The sequence below is a fragment of the Vipera ursinii genome (assembly GCF_947247035.1).
Source record: "Vipera ursinii genome assembly, chromosome: 3".
NCBI classification, from domain to species: Eukaryota; Metazoa; Chordata; class Lepidosauria; order Squamata; family Viperidae; genus Vipera; species Vipera ursinii.
This window is the reverse complement of record NC_139516.1, coordinates 59,925,662-59,944,832: the sequence shown is the minus strand read 5'-3', so window position 1 is coordinate 59,944,832 and position 19,171 is coordinate 59,925,662. Positions and strand designations below refer to the sequence as shown.

Below are 19,171 nucleotides of genomic sequence, written 5' to 3'. Positions count from 1 at the left end.
GCAGCCACCATTGCCAATTATTATGCAACAATATCAGACAAAGCTTAGGCAAACAGTAGCAGACAAAGGAATGTATGGGCAGGTGGTGAAAGCTCTAACAGTTGTTTGAGGACTGAAAGAATTCTTATCAACATACAGATACAAACATGAAATTTCATTTCATTTCACAATTTAGAGGTCACCAACTGCACCAGACTCTACAGTATGTGGCATGTAAATTTAAAAGCAAAAAAATAAGATTAAAGGAATGAAGATCATAGGCATGTGGACAAAAGACAAGAGCAAACAATAAAATCATGCAAGGACTTAACACCCAATCTAGCCCAAGGCCTGGAAGAATAGCTAGGTTTCCAATGTTTTTCTGAACTCCATCAGAGTGGGAGCTATACAAATCATGGGGGGAGGGGGGAATAGATGCCATTCCAGATGGCAGGGACCCTGACAGAAAAGGCACAGTTCCCACATTCTACTACATGACATTGTTTAATAGAAGGAACCTGAAGCGTGGATAACTCTGCCTACCTATAACTTTATATAATGGGCAGAAACTACAGGAAGTAGGCAGTCCCTAAAAAAAAAGACCAGGCTATGTGATATGAAGACTTTTTAAGTACAATCAGTAATTTGAATTACATCTGGAATCCAACTTGTCCAGAATTATTGACTGATGATGGCCAGATAATAGTCATCTCCCTCAAGAAAGCTGACTCTTTTGCTTGGAGCTCACCACATTTCAACTCTTGGGGGCTATTTTAATAATACTGGAAGGATATGGATCTAATAATCAACTGGCAAAGCTCATAGTTTGTAAGACCCTGTCTACTTAATCAGGAGTAACATACAAACTGAATCACCTCACAAAACTGTATCTCCAATGGAGATAGCCCAATCAGAATACACTTCTAAGTGTATTTGAGCAACTTTATTTAACAGAAAAGCTAGAATATTCTTCATAATGTGTCTGTAAAAGCTCCAATCAAGGTCCAAGTTACCTTGCACGAGATTTAAGTGTGACCACTGATATACATCAGGACTTTGGTAGCTTGTACAGGTCCATGGTCCCAACTCCCAAGCTGCCTGGATACAACACTGTCTGGTGGCAATCCAGGTACCTGTGGCACAGCATCTCTGAGAACACTCAATGATTTGGGAAAATCTTGTGGAAGTGAATGTAGAACATAGAGTAACACCATTGGGAGGGATCTTGGACATCTTGTTGTCCAACCCCCTGCTCAAGCAGGAGACCCTATACCATGTCAGAAAAATGGTAGTTCAGTCTCTTTTTGAATGACTCCAGTGATGGAGCACCCACACCCAATGAAGGCAAGTTGATTGCTTGATTGGTCTCACTATTAGGATAATAGCCATTTCCTCCACTGAACTATAGCTGATGCCAAACCTCAAAGTTCGGCAGGTACAACTTCAAGACTCCCTTCCCCCCAGTCCTATCTAAGCGCTGGTTGTATACACACCAGGTCAGGCACCTCATCCAACTAGGTCCTACCTCCATCTCTACCACTATGGTACTCACATGAGCTTTTAGGCCCAGGAGCATAAAGGGTTTCCCATGTGTCATGCTGACCTCACTCATTAGCAAAAAAAAAAAAGCACCTAACAAAGAGTTTACAAAATTCAAAAAACATTCAAGCCCCTCATTAAGGCATGGTGATTTCTGGACACCATAATGAAAAGAAATCCATAATATTCCCTCTTTTTAACACAGGAAGATGTTTTCATGAGTAAGTTCATTTTCTAACTGCATATTGGATAGCCGACGGCTGGGTCCCATGAAAGAGACAATGGGCAATGTACAATTTACCCAAACAATGTTGAGTAACTTGCTATTAAGTCCATGCAAAACTATACATGAAACAAATCACATCAGAGTCAAAAATAGTGATCTAGTCTGCTTTTAAGATTGCTGTTAGCTCTAGTTCTATGGGGGGGGGGGAGAAGAAATTAGGTGATCCCAATGTTGTATGCATTGAAACTTAATGTTTAAGTACATTTCACCTGAATTAAGGTAAGATTTCCAACTAGCATTGCTACCTTGGCATAAACAAGATTCTGGTTAGTTTAGTTCAACTATATCCTGCAGCTTGTTTTCTAATGAAAGCAAACCGTGTTTCTCTTTGAGGATTTTTATGGTCTGCTAATTAAAAGATAAAACTGGAAAGTGTTAATGAGTCTCTTCTTCTGGCAACACTTACTCTTGTTTTGTACAATATTCCTTCACTTACTCTTTCAAAGAGGCACCAATTGTATCATCAGCATCAATTGTAATTTAAAACTTTTCCGACTGATTTCCCTATTAATTAGTCAGTTAGAAGGCTGATGATTAAGCAATCCAAACCATTAAAAAAGCCTAGTTATTTGAGGAGGAGAATCACAGATAACGGCAATTTGGGTATCTTCCTTTATATAATTTTGGACAATTTCAGAAACGTACACTCCAACCAATGTATCAAACCGGGAAGAGTTTTCTTCCCCTTCCTCATCTGCCAAACTAAAACCTTTCAAACAGAAAAGTCTTCCATTCTTATCCGGTCAATGGCCCCAGGAGGCGATAACGCCTGCCATTGGAACCGGAAGTGACGACAGTCGGCCCGCTTCAGCTTTCTCGGCTCTCCAAACCGGCCGTAGATACGTTAGCCACGCCTTCTCGCTCCTGCCCTCGGGGGGGGGGCATTAGCGTTCTAGCGCTATGGCAACAGAGTCTGCCCGGAGCGCTCCGGGCCTAGCCAAGCAACGCGTCCGGTGAAGGGCCGGAACAGGGTCCCCCCCTCCCTCCCCCCCACACACACATTCCCTCTTCAGTCCGCTCTTCTCCCCTAGCGGCTGAGAGACAAGGCGGCCTGTATGGCGCCCTGCAAGGGTTTCGTTTGCGTGGTGGAGCTGCACATCCGTACGGTGAGGAAGCCTGAGGGGACCGGGGGGGGGGAGGGCAGCTGGCCGGAAGCGCCTAAAGGCGTCCTGGAGGGCCCCGCTCGCTTTAGAGCAGGGGTCCTCAAACTTGGCCCTTTTATGACTCGTGGACTTCAACTCCCAGAATTCCTCAGCCAGGCATGCTGGGTGAGGAATTCTGGGAGTTGAAGTCCACGAGTCATAAAAGGGCCGAGTTTGAAGACCCCCAGCTTTAGAGGGACGCTGTATCTCTACGGGGGCTTTTGCGGGGGGGGGGCCCTGAGAGATTCGAGAAAGGGGAGAACTTGGGTCTTTCGGCGGCGAAGCTAAGAAAAGCTTCAGGGCGGATTCCTGAGCGAAGCGTTGTACGTGGGGAAGCCTTGGGAGGGTTGCCTTTCTTGTTGCGAAGAGGCCGACTCGAGGCTTCGCTCCTCTTTCTCGAGAGCAGCCCTTTGAATTAAAGGCCAGTGGAGGAGGCGGCGGCGGCGGCTTCTTAGTGGGAGTATTTTCTTTCCGCCTTGTTTTAATTCCCTCTCTCCCGACATTAAGCAACTGACGAGTCTTCTTATGGAACGGACGACGCTCTTAACTTCATGACTCTCCTGGTTGCCATAGACCAGGGGTAGGCAACCTCGGCTCTTTTATGACTCATGGACTTCAACTCCCAGAATTCCTGAGCCAGCTTGGCTGGCTCAGGAATTCTGGGAGTTGAAGTCCATGAGTCATAAAAGAGCCGAGGTTGCCTACCCCTGCCATAGACTCTCTGCAAAAAAAAATAATAATCCGGAGCACCACTAAGCGTTCAGTGAACATCTGGGTTTTTACAGCCAAGATCTGGCACTTCTGTTAGTATCTACGACCCTTTAGAAAATTGGCTCTTTTTCACCCCATTCTCCTTTCCTCAATGGTGAACTAACCGTTAGACTACATCCGGGCATCTTTCTCTTGTTTCTGGCCAGTTACAGTCTTAAAATACCAGTTTGTCTCTTTTTTTGTGTGTGCTCTACGTCTGTCCTTTTGAAGAATTTCAGTTGGTTAAATTCAGTGCTGTTCAAGTATTTGCATTTCTATATTTTTAAAGCCAGCATTTTTTTTTTCTCTTTCATGGGCTTCAAGATGAGAACTCTGTGTGTGTGTGTGTGTGTGTGTGTTCTCAAACTTCACATGAAATGCACTACCATTTAGTAGGTTGTAACGTTCTTTGCCTTCAATATATCAAATTCTGATCCACATATTTATGCTGAGTGCATTACAGAACCACTTTCATAAAGCAGAAACATTTCTGTTTCTTAAATGTATCCATTCTTGGGGACAAGGGGGGGAGAGTAAAGTGTCTTTTGAATAGCTAAGCTTGTGCTGACTGCATGGATATTATTCATATGGTTTTCTTGGCAAAGTAGAAAAATAGTGCCATTCTCTTTGACCAGGATTTTTTTTTCCAATTCTCAGTCTGGTCTATAGATTTTAGATTTCCTGTTTCAATTCAGATTGTAACCAAACCGGTTTAGTGTCCATGCACAAACATAGTCAGTTAGATGCTTTTACGTGAATGAATTTTTCCCCCCTAAAATAATATTTTTATGAAATTAAAACTGCATACAAAGACTCAAGAGAGCCAGTTTGGTGTAGTGGTTAAGGCACTAAATTGGAAACTGGGAGACTATGGGTTCCAGTCCTGCCTCAGGCCTGTCACTAACAAGCCATAAGTACATGGATCTTCACAATCTTGTCAAGAAAAGTACAGAGACTAGTCCAGGAAGTTGTCAGGAGTCAACAACGACTCAAAGGCATAGGAAAGAAAAAGGATCAAGCACAAAACAAGTGTAAATTTGAAAGCCAGTGAATTCTACAGGTGTATCTTATAGATTAGTTCTTGAGTATTGCTGCAATTCAGATGTACAAAATAAAATACTGAAAAAGTAGCGTTTACTCATCAGATCATTCCAGATTGAGTAAACGCTTTCCACCTTGCAGTTTTTAAGAAAAAATATTAATTTTAACCTGATGGTTGATCTGATTGTTGTTCTTTTATGCCGCCCAGATAACGGCTTAGAAATCTTATTCTCCTAATGCAGTGTTTCTTAATATTTTTCTTCTCATGACCCTTTTCCTTTTAAAGATGCTGAGGACCCCAAAAGAACATTGTTTGTATGGGTTATATTTATCAATATTTTTGTATTAAAAATTAAAATTAGCTGTCACTACTGCTTTTCAGATTGTTCGATGGGATTTTTTATATTGTATTCTTTTTTTAACATAGACTGATAAATAATTTTGATTTCCTGGACCCTTGAAAGATCTTGAGGGATCTCCTCAGACCACTCTTTGAGAATTACTGTCTTAATGGTTTATATTTGCTCCTGGTTTGATTTATAAAATTAGTGCACACTGACTTGAGTGGCTAAACAACTGCTGTTCAGAAATTGGTACGGTACTATGCTTGGTTTTGCCCTTGTTCTATAAAGTGGGGATACTTACTTTCTTTTTGGTAAAAGTTTTATATGTTGCATAAAAAAACAAGACAACTATCTATTCCTCCAAAAGCTCAGCAAGACTAAATTGATACATAAAATATCTACAAATATTAGAGAAAATTGCTTTTCAAATTGGGTTTATTTTTCTAGTTTTTTATTTATCACACGTGCATAGCTCCATAGCTGTCGAGACATGGAATAGTTTACATGCACAACATGTACCAGTAAATAATAAATTGGAATGTTCATGGTAACACGAGCAGATGACATATTAAAACAATATATCTCAATTTCAAGCAGAGCAAGAAACAGTAAGCCTAAACAATAATCTTTGGTAGATAATCCCAGTTTAATTCCAAATACACTTATCTTCAGCACTTCCGGAAGACTACTGTGAGAGGGTTAATATAGCTTAAAGTGGGAACCATTATAAACATAGATGTGATTATAGAAAACAATGTCTTATTTTACAAAAGTGGGGAACCACCCATGGTTTCTCTCAATGTGAATGGGTAAATAAGGCATAATGTGATTTGCTTGGTTTGACGTAGTGGGTTGGCTTATTCAAGAAACAAAGAAATGCTGCATAACTTCTTTCATCTTGAACATCACACCAAATTTAGTAAGAGTACACAGGACCAGGCTCCAAATGTGGGTGGGCTTAGGCATCCACAAGATCCACAGATTTCATCAGAATTCTGAGAGTAGCGTTCTGCATTGTGATACTTTTTGTTCAATACTTGAGTTCACCATAATGACATTTTACTATCACAGAGCTAGTGTCATGGTGCAACATGTAAGTTGTCATTTAACCATTGTGAGTGGAGCTGGAATTGTGCTTTTTGGGAAGTGGGTTTGGGGTTTTAATGGGGGTTCTAATATACAGCTAGTAGTAGCTTGTACAAGATGTCCAGATACTGAATTCCCACATTTACTCTTGAAATTATTATTACAGGTTGCTAATGTTACCATATCACCAAACATTTATTCATCCACTCATCTTCTACTAAAATATATATTGTCATTTCGAAGAAGTAATCAAACAGAAAATTTTTTAGCATGAAAGAATAAATGAACACATCAGAAAGAGCAGTATTCTACAAATAGTGGAAGAAAATTTCAACTTCCCCAACTCTTTAACTAGCTATTCTTGATCAAGGAATGCTCAAAGTATGATGCATAGACTGTGTGCAACCATTTGATTGCAATTTATTTAAAAGTTCAGTTATATTTCCTATAACTTGGATTGTAGTTTATAGGTACCTGGGATGGTTGCATTATCATCACTATTGTTTTTATAATCATGCTCATCAAGTTTACTGTGCATTTCATGCAGTTAACATTTATTAGTCATAGTTAATATGAATAATTGCTCTTTCAGGTAACATGTCCAGGTGTTGCATTAAAATCCAGAGAAGATGTCTATGTCAGTGCATGTATTTTTGGACAACATAAGAAAACTTCATGTGTTCGTGCAATATTTCCCCTGATATTTGATGAGAAATTAATGTTTGAAAAAGTAGGTACTTAAAATATCATGCGTAACATTTAACATATAATTCCTCTTCCAGCACTTTCTTTACCACATTCTTATACATATTTCTGTAATATTTTATTTTCAGCTCACTTTATTTTTGAATTAATGCTTATGTAAGTATTGTAGGTTTGTTTGCATTTTTTATTTTAAAGTTATTTTTTAATAGCTGAGGCTATTGTTTATGGAAGAAATGCAGATTATGAATTCTTCAGGAATTGCCTACATTCTATTTGTAGAAATAATTTGTTTCTACAGTCACTTGGTTAATAGGACAGTTTGGTCCCTGAATGGCATGAGTGAACTATAGTATGTGAACTATTGAAAAGAACTTCTAAAAAAAGGAAACTTTTATGAAAATACATAGAGCAATCTTTACAGATATGGCTTTATAGACACCCTGTGCATTATGCTTTATGTTTACTATATAACAATATTTTTCTGGCAGTCTTGATTTTATTTATTGTTCCTTACATTGCAGTGTATATTTTGGTCTGAATAAAATTTTCCAGCAATATGGTAAAACTGTGTAACTGTGGCTATTTCATATAAATGGATATTGTCAACATCAGAAACCACAGGGAAACTGTTCAAAATGGGAGTGTTTGTGTTTGGATTTAAATTGTGCATTTTAAAATAAAGGTTATTTAAAATCAGTTCTAGGAAAGTTATATTTTTTTCCAAACTTGATTCAGCATGCTTCATTTTGTGATGGTAGCTGATTATGACACTGAAGTTAATAAAGTATTCCCTCACTTTTTCAGCACAGCATAAAATTGCAAACCTTGCCATAACTGCTTCATGGTCTTAACAAACTTTCCAGCCTTGCTTTCTGGGTTCATACTACGTTCATAATTAAGATCAAACCTTAATTATGGAATCAAATCAAATCTTAATTATGGAATCAAATCTTAATTATGGAATCTACTGAACAAGTCCTACTCAGTTTATTGGGATTAATTCCCAGTTGGTTATACTGGTCTGAAAATACATGTTCGTAAACTTAGCAGGACTTACTTCTGAGTAGATATATATTGAATGAATATTTTAATTCCTTGACAGAATAAATATAAGTGATATTCCATCCTCTACTAGAATGAAAGAAAATAATTGCTCATTTTCTAAAAGGTATGTTTTTCCAGGTTGAAAGTAAAAGACTTGCACCTATTATTTATGTCAATTTTTAATTTAAGAGTCAAAGCCAGTGCCAAAACAGTTCAGAAGTCAACAGAAAAAATAGCTGCTGCTTAGAAAAAAAATCTGTTGCAGTGAGAAGTTGCTGATGTTGTTTGACTGTTTTATTCCCTTAAATAACTTACTCCTCTAAATTATTATAGTGATCATATTTGTTAAATGTCCTAAGGATTGTTTTAGCGAAATTGTTCCATTTCATTTTCTAAAACTTTCATTTTAGGTATATTCTGATGTAGTTGACCCAGGAGATCTTGTTGAACTTTTTAAAAGTAGGTTTTTAGATTTTTTTTAATTACTTTTTATTCCATGTACAAATTATTTTATAGTATACAACATCAAAAATCAATTGGATATTTCAGAAAAAGCTCAGTCATAATATGTAATGTACTAGAAATTTTCTCTGAAATAATTGAAATTCAAATTAAACTATTAAAATAAGAAAAATGATTTCATTGGAACATCTCATTAATATTTTAGATGATTATATATATAACTGTTTAGTATATTTTCTAGAAACATCTGCTTTTAAATAACTGAAATTTTCGTGATTTTAGAGGTTTGTCACAGGCCCTCTTTCATTTCCTCAATATTTCTAAATAACAAAAGGGTGATTAAAAAGAGAATGATAGGATTTAAGACAGAATGTCAATTATTGCGTATTCAGGTTCATTATTTTTGATTTTTTAAGATGCTCATCAGTTTGTTTTTCAGCAAAGGGCATTAAAAATAGGTCTGAGTCTAGTTAGTGTTAAATTGCTAAGCACATTGATTTGTGCTTTAAATTGTAAGCCGCCCTGAGTCTTCGGAGAAGGGCGGGATATAAATTGGATTAATAAAAAAAAAAATTGGAAGACTTTCTGCAGATACTATGTAGTTTGCCTTGAACATCATTATGCCTGAAATACTGGGTACAGGTATACTAATTAAATACTTAGCTTTGCATCCTATTCCCTCAGAAGTAAGTTCCACTAAGCTTTCAGACAGTGGTATGCAAAACTACAGTAAAAATAAATAAGAAATTATTAAACCTGCTTTGAGCTGAAAAAAATTGAAAGCAAAAACATTTACCTACCACCTGATATATGCCAGATTTATGTATTAAAAACAGCTAAATTGAGAAATTAGCTGCATGCTCTTACTGAGTAGTGATGAGAAAAGTTATCATATTATTATTTAGAATGTGGTATACCTACTGATATATCTACCTACTGACCAAAATGCTTGAGCTCAGCACAGAACATTCTCTAACTCCAATTATGATTCTGCATTGTCTTATACTTTAGTCCTGGCAAGACGGGGATGTTTTGAGATAAAGAAAGAGAGGACTTTGCTCCACAGATCAAATATCAATTTCTAACCTAAAGTGACACCTGGAGCTTTCAGTATGATTTCATAGCTTACTGGAAAATGCTTTGGGTCTTTATCGCTATCTAATGTGGGGTAGAAAAAATTTCAATCAAAAAAAGAGCATTCCTTCTTGAAAGAAAAACTACGTAAAGGATTGTACTTCAAGAGTAACAACTGGCATTTAGATCATCTGATTCATGATAATTTCATTTTCTGGTCAGTAAATCCAATTTACAGGAATCCGGATGGTTAGGAGCTAAACTGTGTCCCCCCCTTTCTCTCTCTCTCTCTCTCTCTCTCTCTCTCTCTCTCTCTCTCTCTCTCTCTCTCTCTCTCTCTCTCTCTCTCTCCCCCCCAGAAACCCATAGATGTCCATGATTATAACAAATGCAATAATTTGTACAAAGTTACAGATAATCTGATTGTTGTTTTTTTTAACTTTGTTATTAAAATGACTTCTGATTATAGTTTCCCCTTTTTCTAGCTGACACATCAGTGGTTCAGTTAATTCAAACTGTTCCTCCAGGTATAGTAACAATGTTTTTATAACACAGTTCTATGGTAATTTTTTGTGTATGACAAGTTATTCCATACAATATAGTTCTTAAGAAAATGTTTTTAGAGTACAATGTTTGTCCATTAATAGGTCCTAGCTGTGCACAGTATTTACCAACTTCTTAAAACTTGAATTGATTCTTCAGTGCAACATCTGTACATGGATTTTATCTTGTGATCAGTTTCCTACAGTTTTTCAGATATGTATACACATTTTATTTTATATGTGAAACAACTTATTTGATTTTAGCGCCTACTAAAAAATGCTGATCAAAGTGTAGAGGTCAGTAATTTTAACCAGTTTTTGTCTTTGCAATATTAAGGTAATTGGTTCTGTAGTTATTTACTTTTGAATGAAATAGAATAGAAATATAACAAACCCTTCACAGTCATCCCAGATTTCTTCTTGTGCATAAATTTGGATTCATAATTTTAAGTAGGTTTTCTGAAGTGGCGCACAAACATGCATACAAAATTGTTGAACATTAAATTTGGGTTGATAATATTAGCTACTCTCAATAATTTTGTTTTCTTTATTGCATTTCAAAAAGCCATGATTTTAGGAACCCTTATTTTGATTAATTTATAGATTATATTGTTGGTGAATTCCAAAATCAAAATATCTTTAATATTTTACTTCCACCAAAAGAAGCCATATTTATTGTTGACCTTGGATATCACCATAAACATTTCAAGATAGTTTTTTGATTCCATCTTGGATTAGTACTGTCTTAGGCTTTTCTAATCTAATGGGATATTGCTCTGTGGCATTAGCCAGCAAAGATGAAATTTCATATTTATATTCTATTGGGATCAAGGGAATCTAAACATTCTTAGCTTTGTTGTGTCATGGTCTCTTTTTGTTTGCTTCATTGCCTATATGTCTATGTATTAATATGTAGTTACTGTTTTTCAGTTAAAACATGTAATTCACTTTCAGTGGGAGAAATTCTAGCCAGTTATGAAGAAAATACAAGAGATTTCCTTTTTCCTCCTCCTAAGTTTCTCCATCAACCACGAAATTCAATCCGTGAGGTTTTAATGAAAAAGGGCTATGATTTTACAGTAAGTGTGTATTATATATAACACATCACAAGAACACAAGAATACAAATGTTCATCTATATTTGGGTTTTATTTGACATATTAATGGTTAATCATATAGAACCATTTTTAATTTTTATTATTTATAATGAAATTTATCCGGACTCAGAAGGTAACGAGAGTCATTCCTAAGTAGTGCTTGGACGGGAGATTATCAGGGCATCTCAGAACTGCAGATAAGGGAAGAAAAAGAATTCTTGAAAATTGTAAATGCAAACTATTATGGCCCAGTAGGCTAAGATATTATTTATTTTTCCTATTCTCTGTTGGAAAACTATTCTTTTTTTTCTCCTTGAAATAAACTTACTTCTTTTTTATTTTTTAAATTAATTTTCCAATATTACAATAGTATCTTTAAAAAGCAACATGGTGTCTGGGTTACAATAGTTCCATTTCAGACAAATACATATTATTAAAAATCTCCAAGTTGTTGTAACCAATATTTCCTCTCTTGTTTCCTTTAATACATATTATCTCTTATCTAAATTAACATACTTCTCATTGCTAGCCATTAGTCATTTAATAGTTTTCTTATATTTGTCAATACCTTGGTATATTTTTTATTTTAACATTCCATCTGTAAGACATCAAAACACCTTATATATTTTTCCAGCTTTAATTTTATATTAATATTAAAATTAAATGTTTAAAGTTTCTCATTTTCATATTTCTAAATAACCACCTTTCCCTTTACACAATTTTCTCCGATACCTAGTAATGTAAATACACTTCTTATTTATCTCATTTCCATATCAACAAGTTAGTAGTACAATATAAGAATGGTAGTCATTAGAATACCAATTGTAAGGAGGAGAAAGAGGAGGAGGACAATATAATATTCTTATTTCTCATTTATAGTTTCCACATATTGAAAATTAACCAAAATTTCTCCCGTTTCAACATTTAATACATCCTTTCATGTCACTACATCCAAGTATATTAGTTACATTGTATCATTCTTAACATATATACATCTTAATCCATTTCATTTAAAGAGCTCAATATTTCAATGTTAGTATTCATACATCTGTATTTTGTTTTTTTTAATTTGTATTTTTATCTACTCATCAAAACAATCTCTCATAATCCAAGTACAATCCTGTCTATTTTGGTATTATCTATTTCAGGCCTCTTAAGTATGTCCATATTCCTTCAATCTTATTCTTGCTTTCTTCCTTTGCCATGTCATTTTTCGCTTCTTTGCCTCAGGGTCATCAAAGCATTCTTGTGTTGTTATATCATATTGAAGTAGCCCTCCAGTCTCCATTTTTGAAGGATTGAGGGGTCTGTTAACAGCGCCAAATCATCTCATTATTTTCACCTCTTAATATAATTGTCCTGGACTGAATAAATTTTTTTCCTCCTGTTTCTCATTTTGGTCTTCAAAAGTCTGTACTTGTTGAATAGTTAATTCTTCTGCCAATGTATTTGATTGTTCAATTTCTTCTGTTAAGTTCTGTCCCGATAAAATATTAGTTGTAGTCACAATTTGAGTTTGTTTCTTCGAGATGCTTTCTAATTCTTTTCCAAAAGGTCTTATTTCATCGCCAGCTGTAGAAAGGAACTGATAAATTTGGTAGGATATTTCCCACATGGCATAGATTTGTTTTTGAAACTCTTCTATGGTGGAGTTTCATGTCTGGTGTTCAAGGTTAATCTTATCTTGTTTTTCTTAAATGTTTTCTTATTTTTTTTTTAAAAGAGTCAGATTGCAATTTCAGGTTTAGCCACTGGGTGTCCCCCAAGTGCTTTGAAAGTTCTTTTCTTTTAGTCCGTTTCTTTTTTCAACTTTTTTTAAAAAACACCCCTGAGCTTGCTCGCCGCTTATTTGAAGGGAGGGTTGAATTTCCCCCTCCCTCTCCACAGGGAGGAAGGTACTTAGCAGCTTATTTAGGTGAAAAGAAGAAGATTAAGGTATAAGAGGAATCTTAACCCCGTCTCTTCCACGCTGCTTTAATGTTGCCTGGTGGTAAGTATTATTTTGGCTGTCTGCAACCTAGTAACTGGCCATATTACTATGGCCGGTCTTTCGTCCGCCAGTTCAAAGGGAATGCAGGCACTAATGGGGGTTGCAGCTCCCCCGTGTTTCTGGAAAAGCCCCTTGCTGGTTGCCCCTCCAGGGTGACTCTTTGGCCCTTTTAGGACCCCCCAGTGATGTGAAACTGGACGTGGAAGATGAGAGCCATACTCCAGACATCCATGTCGGATGGCTCAGCAAACCGGACGTCTAAACTTTCTTCTTGCTAACATTAAATTAATTTGATATGTATTGCTAAATCAGTGAGTTGGGGATGTACTTTTGTATTTCTCCTTTGTTTTTACTATCACACACTGTAAAGAGCAAAGTGAAAATTCATAGCTTACAATCAAGATACGTGTTTTCCATTGAAAAATCTTAAATTCAAAACCTAGTATCTGATCCAAAGGATCATTAACAAGACAAAATAGTTCTCTTAATATTGCAGAAATTTGGTGATGTTGAGAGTAAATAGTAGTGGGCTTGATGAGTAAACCATATGATTAGGTATAAATCAGGAAGACAGTATATACATATATCCATGATATTCATGAATCAGAAATGATATGATTTGTAATTACATTGACTCAACTTTTTATGAATTGTAACACTTCATTCCTTACTTACCTAAGCTTTGGGTAAAGATACTGTACTTATGTTCAAGAAAGGAAGAGCAGCACCCTTTACTACCATTCTACTTAGGTTGGTTGTTTGCTTTACAAATTTGAGAATAATGCTGTAAACAATGTCTTTTGTCATCACTAATATACTTAATACAAATAGGAAAGAAATGATAAGTTATTAGAAAGGATATCCTCGTTTCTCTAGTATATATTTCAAAACATTTAGAAGTTATGGTTCCAGTTTGCACGTGCGGCGCTTCCGGACGCGCAGGAACAGTCAGCTTCCTGCCGTCCATTCTTTCTCTTTCGGAGGACCCTGAAAAGGGTAAAAAATTGACCTGGAGGGGCGACTACTGTGAGGAGGCCTTCCCTGCGATTGCGGAAGGGCAGCAGCCCTCCGCTTGAATCTGGGACAACTCCTTTGGCCCAAAGAAGAAGAGACCGGCCATCAAGATGGCCGATCATTAAGCTGCTCCCTGCTGAAAGCCAAAAGCACTACCTAGCACAAAGAAGCAATCTGGAGGACCTGGGTGAGACTCTACCTTTTTTACTCCCTTAACTAATTTCCTGTGGGACTTTTCCTGAAAATTTCTTTCCCCCACTTTTTGAGAAAACGGCAAATATTTACTTTGGGAACAAATCTTAAAGCCTTAAAGAAAATCAAGTAATTTAGCAAAGGAAATGAGTAATTTTATCTGTGTTTACTAAAAAGTTCCTATTTTTTGGTGGGGATCTACTACCCTATTTCCTCTCAAATCTGTGAATTAAAGAAAAAAAAGAACTAATGCTGCAAAGGTTTTATATTAATATGGGGGGGAAAAAGGTAATTTCTACATTGCATTGTATATGCTATTGATGACATCTTGTGGCGAAACCTGGTACAGCAAGTGATTTTTTCTCTTGTTGTGAGAACTGACTGAAAAACAAAGCTGTCTTTGACATTACTTTTAAAGATAAGTGTGGGAACACCTGTCAATGAAAACAACTCTTGGAGGTGGATAATCTTTGACTATTATTAAAATAGCCTCCATGGAAGATTTAGCTGCAAATAACAACAAAATGGATGAATATATCCCACCACTTGATTATAAACTGATACTGGACACGATTTTGGCAATGACAGAGCAAATTAAAGCCAAATTGCAAGAAAAATCTGACAACTTAAAGCCACCAAATCAAATTCTGACCTTAAATGAGGCAATAATAATCCAAGAGCAAATAGAAGAAATAGAAACCAACACTAAAACAGGAGATTTCAAAGAACAACAAATGCAATCTACAGAGAATCTTAAAGTCCAAATTTCAACATCTACAAAACTTATAGCTCAGAAAGCAATAGCACCTGAAGAAAGCAATATTAAGAGTGAAGACACTAAAGGCCTTCAAATATACCGTAGTGAGAATGCAACTAATCAAATGACAGCCATCACACCATCTACTACTCTCTACCTAATCCAGATGGAACTGGAAGAAGGAAAAGTCATGCATGATTTAATGACAACTATATTACATCAATCATCAAAAACTGAACTATTAAAACAAATCTTCAGTTGTTACAAAGGGGACATTTTCTTTGCAAAACTGATATTTGGATGCTCTCCCTGGATTCAAATAAGGGGTTTAGGAAGAAAGGGAGATATATTTGAGAATGTAAAGATGCTAAAAGGAAAGCCTGATTGGCACAAAAGGAAGGCAAGAGTTAGATTTAAAAAAAACTGAACTTGTTTTTTTGGGAGGGATTCCTAAGATTAGAGTATAAAAATACCTTTCAATGGATTAAGGGGAATCTCTAAAAAAATATAATTGATTTTACATTTAGGTCTTAGATCTGTAAGGGAAGACAAAAGTAAGCTCTTAGAATATAATTCTGAACTATATTATAGAATTTGGAATGATATATCAAAAGATATTATTTTAACAATTGATGTATGGTTAAGACGATGTAAGATAGTATTTTAATAGTAGTTGAATGGTTAAGACAAAAAATAACTTCCTAATAATTGGTGATTTGTTAAGATGAAAACGAGATTTTAATGGTAAAACATAAGAATGTTTTGTAATGAACAATGTAAGTTTTATAGACAAGAGAATTATTCTTTATTGAAATAGGGAATTGTGGGTCACCCAAAAATTAAGCTTTCTTTTTTATATTATAGGCTATTCTAGAATATTCTGTTGCAATTAGATAAAATTTAAAAACAGGATATTGATATGTATTAATGAAAATATATTGAAAATTTTGTTAATTGACTAGGTTACAACTAGAAATGTATTAATTTGACTATTTTGACTATCTGATAATTAATGGAATCAGAGAGGGAATCCTTGTTGATGCAACCTGAACTACTTACAACTTGTTATTTGTTATTTTGACTACCCAACCACCGTATTGCTTCATAAATACATGTATATGTAAATATCAAAAGATCAATAAAACTTGTATAAAAAACATTTAGAAATTATGTGATTGATGGCTGAACAGAATGTCTACTTTTACTTAGTATTATGTAATATGCCTTGAAAATTCCTGAGAAATGCTTTTAAAAAGCAACAAGTTGAAATAACATCAGATTTTAATTGTTGCAGAAAAGCAATATAATTGCTAGTAATTGAATTGTCAAAAATGCAAATGTTATCTTCTTGACATTTACTATTTCTGTTCTGTCTATTTTTATTAAAGGCTGAAATTAACAAAAGAAATTATTAAAATTAGGAATAGTTTGTTACAGTGTATATCATTTATTTCTTTGTCATCATGTATCTATTCATTTGGAGCTTTATGTTCAATTACTGTCTCTTAGGGAATTGCACCAAAATTGAAGTTTCACACAACTTGTGTTATTTCAGACAGTCTGTTAAGTTCACCAAAAGTTCAGAAGCAGAAACAGGTTAGTATAAAATGGCAAACAGTTCCTATAATATTTTATTACATTTATTCTTTTGTACTTCGTTGAAATAACTTTTATGAAGCTTCATGTAAATTTTATTCTTAAATAAAAGATTGCTTAAATTGTAATGTTTGCTTGAAAGTGAAAGACTGCTGAGTAAAATCTTATATGCTTAATAAAACAGTTAAAATAGTTAAAAGTATTTGACAATCATCTGTTAGCAAAACAAAATATTATTATTCCTGTGGTAAATGTTTCCTTCACTCTGTGTAGTTTTTGATATAATCATTAAGTACTGTCAGTAGAAAAACTTTGGCTTTTTACTATTCATTTTTCTTTTTTATTGATAAATGTTTATTTTATTCAGAAAATAAAATACAACATCCAAAGGGAAAAGAATAACAAAGATAAAACAAAACTAGACAAAACATTAAATAAGAGAAAAAGATGTGAGTTAAAAGGACAAAAAACAAAAACACATATTATCCTCCCTAGTTGAACACTAACAAATTTATTGCAACAATAATAGCTTCCCTCTTGCAAAACAGGTCCAAGATTCATAAACTTTTATGTCTATTTGCAACCCAATCTGACATATCATACATTACAGTACATTACATACAGTCATGGCCGAAATTGTTGGCACCCCAGAAATTTTTCCAGAAAATCAAGTATTTCTCACAGAAAAGTATTGCAGGAACACATGTTTTGCTATACACAGGTTTATTCCCTTTGTGTGTATTGGAACACAACAAAAAAGGGAGGAAAAAAAAGCAAATTGGACATAATGTCAAACAAAACTCCAAAAATGGGCCGGACAAAATTATTGGCACCCTTAACTTAATATTTGGTTGCACACCCTTTGGAAAAAATAACTGAAATCAGTCGCTTCCTATAACCATCAATAAGCTTCTTACACCTCTCACCCAGAATTTTGGACCACTCTTCCTTTGCAAACTGCTCCAGGTCTCTCTTATTGGAAGGGCGCCTTTTCCCAACAGCAATTTTAAGATCTCTCCACAGGTGTTCAATGGGATTCAGATCTGGACTCATTGCTGGCCACTTCAGAACTCTCCAGCGCTTTCTTGCCATCCATTTCTGGGTGCTTTTTGACATATGTTTGGGGTCATTGGCCTGCTGGAAGACCCAAGATCTCGGATGCAAACCCAGCTTTCTGACACTGGGCTCTACAGTGCGACCCAAAATCCTTTGGTAATCCTCAGATTTCATGATGCCTTGCACACATTCAAGGCACCCAGTGCCAGAGGTAGCAAAACAACCCCAAAACATCATTGAACCTCCACCATATTTCACTGTAGGTACTGTGTTCTTTTCTTTGTAGGTCTCATTTCGTTTTCAGTAAACAGTAAAATGATGTGCTTTACCAAAAAGCTCTATCATGGTCTCATCTGTCCACAAGACGTTTTCCCAGAAGGATTTTGGCTTACTCAAGTACATTTTGGCAAACTGTAATCTTGCTTTTTTTATGTCTCTGTGTCAGCAGTGGGGTCCTCCTGGGTCTCCTGCTATAGCGTTTCATGTCATTTAAATGTTGACGGATAGTTCGCACCGACACTGATGCTCCCTGAGCCTGCAGGACAGCTTGCATTTCTTTGGAACTTGTTTGGGGCTGCTTATCCACCATCTGGACTATCCTGCGTTGCAACCTTTCATCAATTTTTCTCTTCTGTCCACGACCAGGGAGATTCGCTACAGTGCCATGGGTTGCAAACTTCTTGATAATGTTGTGTACTGTGGACAAAGGCAAAGCTAGATCTCTGGAGATGGACTTGTAACCTTGAGATTGTTGATATTTGTCCACAATTTTGGTTCTCAAGTCCTCAGACAGTTCTCTTCTCCTCTTTCTGTTGTCCATGCTTAGTGTGGCACACACAGACACACAATGGAAAGACTAAGTGAACTTCTCTCTTTTTTATCTGCTTTCAGGTGTGATTTTTATATTGCCCACACCTGTTACTTGCCCCAGGTGAGTTTAAAGGAGCATCACATGCTTGATACGATCTTGTTTACCCACAATTTTGAAAGGGTGCCAATAATTTTGTCCGGCCCATTTTTGGAGTTTTGTTTGACATTATGTCCAATTTGCTTTTTTTCCTCCCTTTTTTTTGTTGTGTTCCAATACACACAAAGGGAATAAACCTGTGTATAGCAAAACATGTGTTCCTGTAATACTTTTCTGTGAGAAATACTTGATTTTCTGGAAAAATTTCTGGGGTGCCAACAATTTCGGCCATGACTGTACGTAAGCCCTCTGTTAACAATCTGTTACTGTAATTAATTCATTGAAAGTCTACCACGGTTTGTTATTCATCTAGAGCACGGGTGTCAAACTAGCGACGTCATGTGACATGCCGCGATGTATCGTAACTTTTTTCCCATTGCCAGCAATGGGTGGGCACAGTTTTGGCGAGACGCATCTAGTCCACAGGCCGGCAATTTGACACCCCTGATCTAGAGCCATGGTGGCATAGTGGTTAGAATGTAGTATTGCAGACTAATTCTGCCAACTGC

The 19,171-nt window shown here is 35.9% G+C and overlaps 1 protein-coding gene across 1 annotated transcript in view; it reads left to right on the top strand.

Moving 5' to 3' along the window:
* The first annotated feature begins 2,682 nt into the window (after positions 1–2,682).
* The window catches only part of SPATA6 (spermatogenesis associated 6), a 50,811-nt gene continuing 34,322 nt past the window's right edge, over positions 2,683–19,171 (top strand). Inside the window, exons 1-7 of the mRNA XM_083358138.1 lie at positions 2,683–2,910; positions 6,760–6,897; positions 8,327–8,375; positions 9,938–9,979; positions 10,100–10,131; positions 10,846–11,073; positions 16,553–16,639. Coding sequence (XP_083214264.1) covers positions 2,860–2,910; positions 6,760–6,897; positions 8,327–8,375; positions 9,938–9,979; positions 10,100–10,131; positions 10,846–11,073; positions 16,553–16,639 — 627 coding nt within the window. The 5' untranslated portion in view covers positions 2,683–2,859. The remainder of the gene's footprint in view (positions 2,911–6,759; positions 6,898–8,326; positions 8,376–9,937; positions 9,980–10,099; positions 10,132–10,845; positions 11,074–16,552; positions 16,640–19,171) is intronic.